The sequence below is a fragment of the Epinephelus moara genome, chromosome 6 (assembly GCF_006386435.1).
Source record: "Epinephelus moara isolate mb chromosome 6, YSFRI_EMoa_1.0, whole genome shotgun sequence".
NCBI classification, from domain to species: Eukaryota; Metazoa; Chordata; class Actinopteri; order Perciformes; family Serranidae; genus Epinephelus; species Epinephelus moara.
In genome coordinates, this window is record NC_065511.1 from 2447899 (window position 1) to 2460331 (window position 12433).

At 39.9% G+C, this 12433-nt stretch overlaps 1 protein-coding gene across 1 annotated transcript; it reads right to left on the reverse strand.

The window, feature by feature from the left end:
- Positions 1 to 381: 381 nt before the first annotated feature.
- LOC126391237 (uncharacterized) lies at positions 382 to 2323 on the reverse strand. The gene is made up of 4 exons (XM_050045865.1): positions 2148 to 2323; positions 1734 to 1901; positions 1467 to 1562; positions 382 to 1010 (listed from the first exon to the last, which is right to left on the reverse strand). The coding sequence occupies exons 1-4, from the start codon at positions 2283 to 2285 to the stop codon at positions 693 to 695; spliced, it is 720 nt and encodes a 239-aa protein (XP_049901822.1). The 5' UTR covers positions 2286 to 2323; the 3' UTR covers positions 382 to 692.
- Between the last annotated feature and the right edge of the window lie 10110 nt (positions 2324 to 12433).

Below are 12433 nucleotides of genomic sequence, written 5' to 3' on the forward strand. Positions count from 1 at the left end.
AGGACAGTTGCGTTTATCTCATCGACGGGAAATCACATCACCTGCTACACTGTAAAACCCCATAAGTTAATTCAACTCAAAGAAATTGTTGTAACTGATTACATAAAATTTTTTAAGTGACACTTACTCAATTTTAACGACACCACAGAAATGGCTACAGCATACAAACAGTATAGCAAAATGAACGCCCTACTAAGAAGCTACTTGTTTTACATTACTTCCAAAACATAAAGTGTTTTCCAAAAAAAAGAAGAAAAAAAAATTTGTACTGCTGTAGCCATTTCTGTTATACACATCCATACAGTACAAACACTACATCAGAAATCACTTTTGAACAGTAACACATTCAAAATTGTTTGTACTACTATTGATGGGGACAACACCAGCTGCACAATGTCTTTCAGGTCCATCAATTGTGTTTGTTTTACATTACTGTCAAAACACATTTCAGTTATGTTTTCGAAAAGATATTTGTACTGCTGTAGCTATTTCAGTTTTACATATCCATTGAGTACAAACACTACATCAAACATTGCTTTTGAACAGTAACATATTCAAAATTCACTGAGAATACTGTCGAAACAGATCTCTAAGAGGTTTTCAAAAAAGAAAAAAAAGTGTATCAAGTGCATCCTGTGCAAGTGTATCAAGTAAAGGAGCAACCTTGTTTTTGTTTGTCCATACACTTGAAATTACTCCACTGCCAAAATGGCATTTTTAAGGCTCAACACCCTAGGCTTCAGCTTCCCATCCTCCAGGCCCATCAAGACTTTCTGGGTAAAGTCAAATGTATTGGCCAAGGCTTTTGGGTAACTCAGATGCAGCGCATAAATCAGTGCAAAAAGCATGACGAATGCGTCAGCGAATGTGGGGAGATCAATAACCATGTTACCCTCAAGCACGACTGCAATCCTCTCTGGGCAGAAGAATGTGGCATCTGTTGAATTGGCACTGATCAAGAGGAGCCCAACTGGTTCGTCGTCGATGTTTGGTTCGTCAGACTGTGACATCTGCAGACAAGAACAGAGATGTTACCTGTGACCCCAAACTGCCTCAGCTATTTCCCAAAGATACTTGCAGCAAATATGTCATTGTTATGGACAAATAGCAGCCAAGAATGGACTTTTCCCTTTTCTGCAATATCTCTTTCCAGAAATCATGACCCACTTACTCAAGATAGTCCACAGACCTTGTTGCAAGCAGTTTCATGTAAGCGGAACTATTTTCTTTCAACCGAACTACACAAAATTGCTAGCATTCTAGCAATTCAAGCTCTGTGGATTATCTTGAGTAACCAGGTCATGCTTTCTGGAAAGAAACATATCCTTTGAGTTTTTCAAATGTACTTGTGTAATATTCAAACACTGAAATTTTTAAATAACTAAAAAAAAAAAAAACACTGATTTTCTAGATTCGAGTAACAGAAAAAATTTAACTCTTTGACCAAAAATAATATACGGACTTACATCCCATTGCTTCAGAAATCCGGAGTCGTCCTCATGCAAATATGCAGGGAGAGCACGGAGGACAGCAGCACGTCTGACATGGACGTCAACTTGTTCCTTGGGTGTGAAAACATATAATTGCTTTATTATGGCTGGTAGACAGCCTAGCCACACAACACTGTAATATAACAAAGAGCCCTCCTATGTCTTTAGAGGTCAGAGTCCTACCAAATAACAAAACTCTACTGTAGCATCATTATCAAGCACCAAGAAGCTTACACAACTTACCTGGAGGTCATAAATCCTGAAAATCTCACTGAGGACTTCTGCTATTTTCCCTGTGCGTGCAGCTTTCTTCCTGAACAAGCTCAGAAAACGGGGGGGATGTTGATCCAAGTCAGCATAGAAGCTGTTCTTCAGGTTGGTGTTTGAGATTCTGTGAAACTCTGCACAGATCTGTAAAAAAATAAAATGACTGTTTAAGTCAGAGTGTAGTATGTATCCTTTCTGAGAAGAAAAAGTAAGACACATGGCAATCGAAACTGCCACACTAATGCCTGTACACTGACATACTTGTTAGCTTTTGGAGAAAAATTAATCTACATTAGAGTAAGACTGTTTAAGTTCTCACCGACACAGCCACACAAAAGAATTATATTTAATACATCTACTCAAATGTGTGTCATAAGAAACATATATTACCTGTGACTCAATTTTGAGGGCAGGCCAGCGTTCCAGGATCTCATCGACAGGTGACTCATCACTGATGACCTCTTTGCGCCGCAGGGCAAAGGTGGTCTGCATCAACTTTCCAATCAGGAGAAGGTTCTTGTCACTCATCTTCACTTCATCCACGATTTGGATTCTCAATTGTTCAAGGCTTGCAGCATCTTCACCTCTTGGGAGATTAGGGAGGAAATTCACCTCTGCCCTCTTTGGTCTTTTGATGTTAGCATGGGGAGATTGTCTGTCTGGGTTGTTTCTGCTCCTTTCCCAGAATTCACAGCTACCTCAAAAATCCCTGCACGACTCAACTTACTGCGCTAGTTTCCCATTTTAAACTTAAGACTATTTTTCCAACCATACCATCCTGTCTGAGATCCTGGCTCTGTAAGACAGGGATGCTTGGTGACAAGTGCTTCTGCTACCACTGACAAGTGCTTATCCTCAGGGTATGCTGTGAAGCTATGCATTTTGTTAGCAAGGGTCTCAAGAATGTCATGCTTTTGTCCCTTAGATAACCTAAGAGTTCTCCCTGTTCTCTCATATGTAGCATTTCCTTCACCAAGTAAGAATTCTACGTCATGAGAAAAAGTCGGCACTGGAAAAACATAAGGCCATCTTTCAGTCCTGCCTGGAGTCATGGCATGAGGCAATATTATTGTGTCATCTGATGCTACTGAACTGGCATCACTCTCAGACCTGATCACTTTCAGTACAGCCTTCTGTGGAAGTTCTTCAATATCTACAAGTGAACATAACTGCCCATCAAAATCTGGATCTTCGTATGCTAGGCTAAAGTCACTGTCTAGCCTAAACTTTTCTTTCATCATAATTTTTAGCTCATCCACAGATTCTGGACGTGAACTTAAAGTGATCTTTCTGACAATGTCTGGGGAGGTATGGACATGAAGAAGGAAGTTTTGAGCTGCCATTTCCTATCATTAAGAAGGAAAAGAGAGACAAAATTCATTAATGAGAACCATTTGGCTGGACAATGCATAATCAGGATTTTGCAAAAGAATTGCCAGCAATTTCCTTCATATTTCAGTTTTCAATGAAAATAATTGTTTATGATTGGTGCCAGTCATTTTAAGCAGAGGGCACTGTTTCAAGGGACTGTATAATAGAGCTGAGCAATGTAAGGATATCATGATATGAGATGGTCATATGGTGATATGGCACAAGTTTTGTCATTTCCTGATTTTAAAGGCTGCATTACAATAAAGTAATGTTATTTTTTTAAACTTACCATACTGATCTAGCTGTTCTATTATTTGCCTGTACCCACTTAAGTCATTATATCCTCATTACTGATAATTATTTATCAAAACTCATTGTGTAAATATTTTGTGAAAGCACAAACAATCATCCCTACAATATTGTTGAAATATTAATAGGAGTATTTGGTCAAAATATCTTGATATTGTCCATATTGCCCAGCACTACGGCACAGGTCCCTGCTTCTAAAAACATGTTAATGCTGCAAGTCTCTGATCAAAATAAATCTTTTTTGCGTCAACATCAAATGCCCATCAATAATGTATCCTGTGAGGCTTACTGTGTCATTTAAGTCTGCCAGCTGATGCACAAGGAAGTTGCCTGTAGATGTCAGCTCAAATGATCTTAAATGCTCAATGTACCAGCACTCGTAGTCCCTGCAAAGAAAAGACACAGAGTTGTTAACAAGCAATACATGTTCAATTCTGCTGAATTTTGGAAGTCCTCCAGTCTGGCCTGCAGAAACAAACATTCCTTTTGCAAACTCTGTGCCATTTATGGAGACCTTTGATGTACAGTATATGTTTTGGCTATCTGTCTTTGTCTGTATGAAGTCTTTGGCCACTTGTGGCAGTGTTTCGACTTGGACCGAGGTGATACTTGAGGCTTGTGTGTGGGGTCTGAAAAAAGATGGCGCACTGAGGTGATATGCCATCATATGCTGATGATGAGTTTTCAAGACATTCTTGAAATTCTGTGTGTCATGTATTACCCTTTTGAAAAAGCGATGTTTTCCCTCGAACCTCATGGTCCACAGGTTAACAAGTGGCCCAAAACACCGTGTCAGTTCTGGGTAATGCTCAATGTAATGATGTTTGAGTCTGAGCTTAAAGTCTGGAAATACTGCTTGAAGACCCTGTCTGTGATCACTTATTTTAGTCTGCATGTACTGGATGGATTCCTCTGTGAAAGATGGGGACAACACCAGCTGCACAATGTCTTTTAGGTCCATCAATATGGCCCATGTTTCATCTCCTTCAGGAACTTTACTTCCTACCATAAGAGGCAATAACCTCAGCAGAGTGGAATTTTCATGCCCATTCCCGCCAATGCTTAATTTGGCAGCAAAAGTTGTTGGGATTGGTTGTGGTTTGTCAAGCCTATCAAAGTGCTGATATGGAAATGTGCGAATCTTTGTGTTTAGATAGTCAAGTGTGAAGTACTTAAGACGTATCATCTCACGGATGCACAAGGCCAACTCCACTGGCACAATACCCTCAAAAAGGTCGTGAAGTATATCAGGCGGGAAACCAGAAATCGGATGAAAATGCTGCAATGTCTTACTGAGAGCGCACTCACCCTTAACGCCAAAATGAGACACATTTTCTCCTTGCACAACATTCTGCACATGAAGATCATGGCAGGTCCTTGTTCTCATGGAAAACTCTCCTTAAGAAACTTCTTTGGACTGTATCTGAGCTGCAGTACAGACACAAAATCTGCAGATGTAGTCTCCTCTGAAGCACTGTACAAAGCCTACAAGAGCATGAGCAGCCTAAATTATCGGCTGCAACACACATGACAGTGCCTTTTACACATTGGCCGACAGGTTCAATAAAGATGCCATCCTGCTCAAGAGTTCTCAAATCTTTCAACAAAGGTGAAAGAACACTTTCATCACCGCAACTCTGCAATCAATCAATTCAATCAATCAATTTTATTTATAAAGCCCAATATCACAAATCACAATTTGCCTCACAGGGCTTTACAGCATACGACATCCCTCTGTCCTTATGACCCTCACAGCGGATAAGGAAAAACTCCCCAAAAAAAACCCTTTAACGGGGNGAAAATGCTGCAATGTCTTACTGAGAGCGCACTCACCCTTAACGCCAAAATGAGACACATTTTCTCCTTGCACAACATTCTGCACATGAAGATCATGGCAGGTCCTTGTTCTCATGGAAAACTCTCCTTCAGAAACTTCTTTGGACTGTATCTGAGCTGCAGTACAGACACAAAATCTGCAGATGTAGTCTCCTCTGAAGCACTGTACAAAGCCTGCAAGACCATGAGCAGCCAAATTATCGGCTGCAACACACATGACAGTGCCTTTTACACATTGGCCAACAGGTTCAATAAAGATGCCATCCTGCTCAAGAGTTCTCAAATCTTTCAACAAAGGTGAAAGAACACTTTCATAACCGCAACTCTGCAAATCAGGTACTTTGCACAGCAGAGCTAGCTGTATGACATGAAGGCTGGACCTATACATACTGGGTACATTGGCTAGCAACCAGTATACTGCACAAAGCTTGTGGATCTTTCTAGATGTGCCTAAAGGATTAGCTAGCTCAATGTCATCCACATACAAAATCAGTGACAACTTCAATTCTCCTGTTGACAACAATGGATTTTCTTGGAAATATGTTCCATCTTCATGAGACGTGTACATTCCAGGTGGTGATGGTTTAGCTTCTTGAATCTTGTCAAGAAGATCTGTATTTTTAAACATTGTTTGAAGTATATGTAGTACTGGAACATACACTGCTGTGTGCCCAGTGGAATCCACAGCATTCTGTACTGGCATTGCCAGAGGGTAGTTACTCCTTACAAATGCTTTCCTCCACTTAGCAGTGGACAACTCTGCACCCTCAACAGTAGCGCTGACAAAAACATTACTTTTCATGACAGCTTCCACAATTTCATTAAGAAGAGCATCATTTATAGACTGACTATGCTCTCCTAACACCTTGATGATTGGGTGTCTCACAAGGGGTTTGGACAATGTGAATATTTGTGCCAAATTTTCAACTATGTCTTGTATCGCCATCTCTGATACATGCAGAACACTGTGCATTTTCAAGAACAAAGAAGCCAAGTTGTTTCTCAGTTGAGCTTGCAATTCACCAGTGTCAACTCCAGACCCAGGAGGATTACACTCTGGAGCATCCAGCTCAAGAAAAGAGGGACCAGCTTCATCAGATTCATCTTGGCTCTGAACTGGTTGGCAATCAGTTTCTGTTAAGACAATCTCAGTCTTAAAAGCTGAGACTTCACAGTCTGGATGAGTCCTACTTTTGTGAGCATTAAAGGAGGAATACACATTAGTACGGTAGTGACAATTTTTGAATGGACAATCCACCATCTCGTTCTGTTTTAACCCTCATGTGGCCTTGGGGACGTTTTTGCCCACTAGGGGTCAGGTTTGAGCTGTTTTTTGGCCAGTACTCAGCCTGTGTTTCAGCACATTGAATGGTTTTAGGGGAGCCACCTTACTTCAACATATATTTTGGAAATTTTTTTTTTTGATTTTCTTGAAGTCAAGGGAACACCCTTTGCCACTTTTACTACCCTAATGTGTCCTTGGTGGCTGTTTTCATCCACTAAAATCAACAGCTGTAAAAATATAGCAGATAAATATTTTTTGGAACTTTTTTTGCACAAATCTGTTATTCAACTTCAGTTCTGATCAAAACTATCAAATCTTTATAAATGTTCAGGATTTTAACCCTTTAAATGCCAATTTCATAGGTGATGTCACTGATTTGGAGAAAAAACACATACAAAATGGCTTATTTTTTATATAAAAAGTTATTGAAAACTTTATTCCTTTTGCATGGTATCACAGTCATGGATATGTCAAAGAATAGTAACAACACTGACTCTGATGCATTTTTAGTTTTTGTGCAGCATTAGATTTTAACTTTCAATCACACGTGTGGCTGAAATCAGCCATTTCAAGAAAACTGCTGTAAAAATATATCAGATAAATATTTTTTTTAACTTTTTTTTTCTTAAATCTGTTAATCAACCTCAGTCCTGAACAAAACTACCAAATCTTTAAAAAATTTCAGGATTTTAACCCTTTAAAAGCCATTTTCATAAGTGAAGTCACTGACCTGAGGGGAAAAACCCCCACACAAAATGACTTGTTTTCAATATAAAAGTTATTGGACACTGGATATGTGTGTGTGTGTGTGTGTGTGTGTGTGTGCAATCACTGTCTCACTTGCATTTGAGTATAAAATACAATCAAGCCACTGAGATTAAAGTTTGAACAACTTATTTAACTTTGAACACAGAACAGTCAAAAGAAAGACACAGAAACAGAACGAGAAAACTATGGTACATGGTGCGTAAATCTTACCTAAACTTTGAAAGCGTCCTCAACAACAAAACGAATCCACATTAGTATTTTCAACAGGACTTTGCATGCGTGTCCTCAACAACAAAACGAGTCCACGTATCAGTAATTCCAACAGGAATTCGCATGTGTCCTCCGCAACAAAAACAAGAGTCCGCGTATCACTCTCTCCAGCAGGACTTGCAGCATGCCACTTGATGGACTTTGCAAGCGTATTTCCCACAACGAATGCAAGTGTCCACAGTTCTTTTTTTGTTTTCAGTGCACAAGTTGCACGCTCCCCTCTTTCCTCCGGTGCTGCTGGCGTCTGCTGGCGTCTGCAGTTGTGTGTGTGGAGGGGGAGGGGCAGCTGCAGAAGATTGGATATCTCTCACCAGTGCGGCTGCGCCTGGTGCGCGGGGGAGGCGCTCTCTCCTCACCATGGCTGCAGAGACCAGAGCGTTTCCGAGCTCCTGCAAGAAGAGCCTCCTCCTGAACTTCTTTTGCTGGTTCCAGGAGGGATCCACAGCCATGAAAATGACATATGCATTATATGCCGACATGTCCAACATGTTGGAAAATAGCGCCTGTGGCCACCGGTTGGTCTTGCGTCTGCAGGACCTGATGGGGGCGAGCTTGTCCTCCCTCTGACGAGCCGGTCGCGCCAGTTTGTCGTCAAAGCGCAGCGCTCTGTTGATGACGTGGAGTTTACGCAGGGACATGGTGGCTCTGAAGATAACACGGCCGCTGCGATCATCCCACAGGCAGCGTGTGGATTCGCCTTTTGACCTGCAGACTCCGGCCAAAATCAGGAGCCCAATGTAGGCGCGGATATCGATGGCGTCCACATCGGTCCAGTCCCTCTGTGTCCGGCGCCCCTGGAGATTGGTCATATTGACCAGCAGGTCGACCATCTTGGCAGTAAAAATCAAATTGAAGGGGGATTCCGGACTGTGCACCCTCACAATGGCGTAGTGTGTTGGCCCCGGATTCACGCCTCTGGCATGCTGGAAAAACGGGATTGTATTCGCGTTGGTTGGACACCACACCTCTCCATTTCTCCCAACCCAGCCATGTCCAGGATCCTCTGTAACCTCCTCGCCTTCAGTTGCAGAGGCTGTAGAGGATGATGAGGGTGCCACAGCAAACTCTGGATCTGACTCGCCTGAGTCGGTGGTGTCAGACGGGGAGGAGGAGAGAGACTCTTCCTGCAGCTCGCTGGAGGAGTCAGATGCCATAACTGCTTCCAAAGCTTCCTCACTGGTGAAGTGCCTCTTCATGTTGATTGCTGCTCTTCTTGCGATCAAATGGCCAGCAGGACAGCATGGAGATGCTAATATCAGCTTGCCTTATTATTGTTTACGCAGTGTGGACTCTTTGTAGTTCTTAGAGCTGCGGCTCTCCTCCTCACGATCAAAAGGCTACCCCGACAGCAGGTGCGTAATTTTGTTTTTGTTTACTTTATCGAAACTCTCTGTAGTCCTGAGAACTGGGATGCATGTTTTAATTTTTTCTGGTCATGTCGAAGTCAGTGCGCAAAGTCACACACAGAGCTGCAGCCCTTTCTTGTTACATCAAAAGGCTACCAGGACAGCTTTGTCTTAGTTTACTCCATCTAAACTCTCTGTTGTCCTGAGAACTGGGATGCATGTTTTAATTTTTTTTGGTCATGTCGAAGTCAGTGCGCAAAGTCACACACAGAGCTGCAGCCCGTTCTTGTTAGATCAAAAGGCTACCAGGACAGCTTTGTCTTAGTTTACTCCATCTAAACTCTCTGTATTCCTGAGAACTGGATTACATGTTTTTCTTGGTCATGTCGAGGTCAGTGTACAAAGGTCACATGCACGCGCGTGCACGCATGCACGAACACACACGCCTACAGCAGTTTTCTTGAAATGGCTGATTTCAGCCACACGTGTGATTGAAAGTTAAAATCTAATGCTGCACAAAAACTAAAAATGCAATATAGTCAATACTGTTACTATTCTTTGACATATCCAAGACTGAGATACCATGCAAAAGGAATAAAGTTTTCAATAACTTTTTATATAAAAAATAAGCCATTTTGTATGTGTTTTTTCTCCAAATCAGTGACATCACCTATGAAATTGGCATTTAAAGGGTTAAAATCCTGAACATTTTTTTAAGATTTGATAGTTTTGATCAGAACTGACGTTGATTAACAGATTTGTGCAAAAAAAGTTCCAAAAAATATTTATCTGCTATATTTTTACAGCTGTTAATTTTAGTGGATGAAAACAGCCACCAAGGACACATTAGGGAGTTTTTGTGAAAATCTGATGCTGCGCACATACTAAAAATGCAATATAGTCAATACTGTTACTAATTTTTGAAACATCCAAGACTGAGATACCATGCAAAAGGAATCAAGTTTTCAATAATTTTTTATATAAAAAATAAGCCATTTTGTGTGTGTTTTTTCCCCAAATCAGTGACATCACCTATGAAATTGGCATTTAAAGGGTTAAAATCCTGAACATTTTTTAAGATTTGATAGTTTTGATCAGAACTGAGGTTGATTAACAGATTTATGCAAAAAAAGTTCCAAAAAATATTTATCTGCTATATTTTTATAGCTGTTGATTTTAGTGGATGAAAACAGCCACCAAGGACACATTAGGGAGTTTTTGTGAAAATCTGATGCTGCGCACATACTAAAAATGCAATATAGTCAATACTGTTACTAATTTTTGAAACATCCAAGACTGAGATACCATGCACAAGGAATCAAGTTTTCAATAACTTTTTATATAAAAAATAAGCCATTTTGTATGTGTTTTTTCCCCAAATCAGTGACATCACCTATGAAATTGGCATTTAAAGGGTTAAAATCCTGAACATTTTTTAAGATTTGATAGTTTTGATCAGAACTGAAGTTGATTAACAGATTTGTGCAAAAAAAATTCCAAAAAATATTTATCTGCTATATTTTTACAGCTGTTGATTTCAGTGGATGAAAACAGCCACCAAGGACACATTAGGGAGTTTTTGTGAAAATCTGATGCTGCGCACATACTAAAAATGCAATATAGTCAATACTGTTACTAATTTTTGAAACATCCAAGACTGAGATACCATGCACAAGGAATCAAGTTTTCAATAACTTTTTATATTAAAAATAAACCATTTTGTGTGTGTTTTTTCCCCAAATCAGTGACATCACCTATGAAATTGGCATTTAAAGGGTTAAAATCCTGAACATTTTTTAAGATTTGATAGTTTTGATCAGAACTGAAGTTGATTAAATGTGTCCTTAAATGACTGAGAAGAGTTTTGTCATTAAAAGGTTGTTTGATTTTACACACAGTACAGACAAATGACACACATCCCACCAGACTGTCACTTTGCACTACTGTCTGAGTATGTAACCGGGTTAAGTGAGTTTTCAATGCATTTAATGAATGAAATGTGCAGACACAGTCATCATAGAGACAAGACAATGGACTGACTGAGGAGAAATTGCTATGATGCAAACGATAGTGTTCAAGCAACTGTGTCCTTTTATCAAAGACAGTAGCACAAAGTTTGCACCTCCAAGCCATTGCAAAACCAAAATTCCCCCAAAATTTACGACTCTAACAGATAGAATGAAAACAGGGTGAAGTTTTACATGACATTATGTTCAGTAGACATACCAGATTGAAGGCCCTGTTGCTTCAGTTTCAGCCTGTACAGAGAGAGAGAGAGAGAGAGAGAGAGAGAGAGAGAGAGAGAGAGAGAGAGAGACAGAGACAGAGAGAGAGAGAGAAAGAGAGAGAATTAAAAGTTAGACAGGCTGCAACCTTCATAATGTAATGAAATCTTTTTGTATCAATATCACTGAACATTTATCAGTTACTTAACATTACAGGCATTGCATGAAATACAGTAATGTTTCAGACTGTAATACACAAAATCCAAGCACAAAAAAAACTGTTCATTTGGGTGAAGGGGGCTGTCTAAAACAATTAACATATTTATTTTCTATTTCTTTATACTGTAGGGTTTACTTGCATGTTGAAATGTTAAAAAGTGAGGAGCAACATAGAATTAACAGTCAGCTGGTTAATGTATATCTTACTGATGCCTTGCTTGCATAAAGGCTTTGCTGAGTGTAACTGTGCAAACGTTTTAACAGGCTACTTAATACTTTTAAACACTGGCAGAGTAAAAATCTTTAATTATCCATAACAAATACATATCGTCAAAACAGTCCTTACACCACTAAACATAAAAGAAATAAAAGCCTGCAGCAAGTAAATAAGGACCTGGGATTTCTTTTTCTTTAGCACATCACTGATTTTCAGTTGTTTTCAATAACACTTAGGTTACCGCGCACAGACCGTGGACACTGGACCTTGGCCGTGATCGCGATGGGATTATTTCACACAAAAAATACAGGCTTTAATTTGATTATTAGCTCACCTAACAAAAACACACTACACATGGAACAACCTTATAGCATTAAATTAAGGTAAAACTTCGATGCCAACCATTAAATTTCAGTGACTGAACATGCATGCTAAGTAAAAATGTTGTCACATGCCACTGTTTAATGGTTGAAAAAGTTTAAAGTATGCACAATTAATGAAAGATAACGTTAATACAAACTGTCCACTTCAGTGGAGGAACAAATTAAAATAACGTTACTGGTTTCAACTTTTGAATTTTTTTCCACTTTCACTGAGGCAGTTCCTATGTTTAACGTTAACAGACACGTTTTTTCAAGTGCTTAAACTAAGTTTGAACTGAGACAAATGCATTTAATGAACAAAGTAATTCAACGCAAATTATGAAATGCAAACCAAGAAGTAACTCACCAAAGTAGGACGACCAAGGACAACATAAGAATAATGGCGGTCAGCACTATCAGCATGGCGGCAGAAAAGAACGGCGGGTCAGGTCCGTCAGGTCGGGCGGT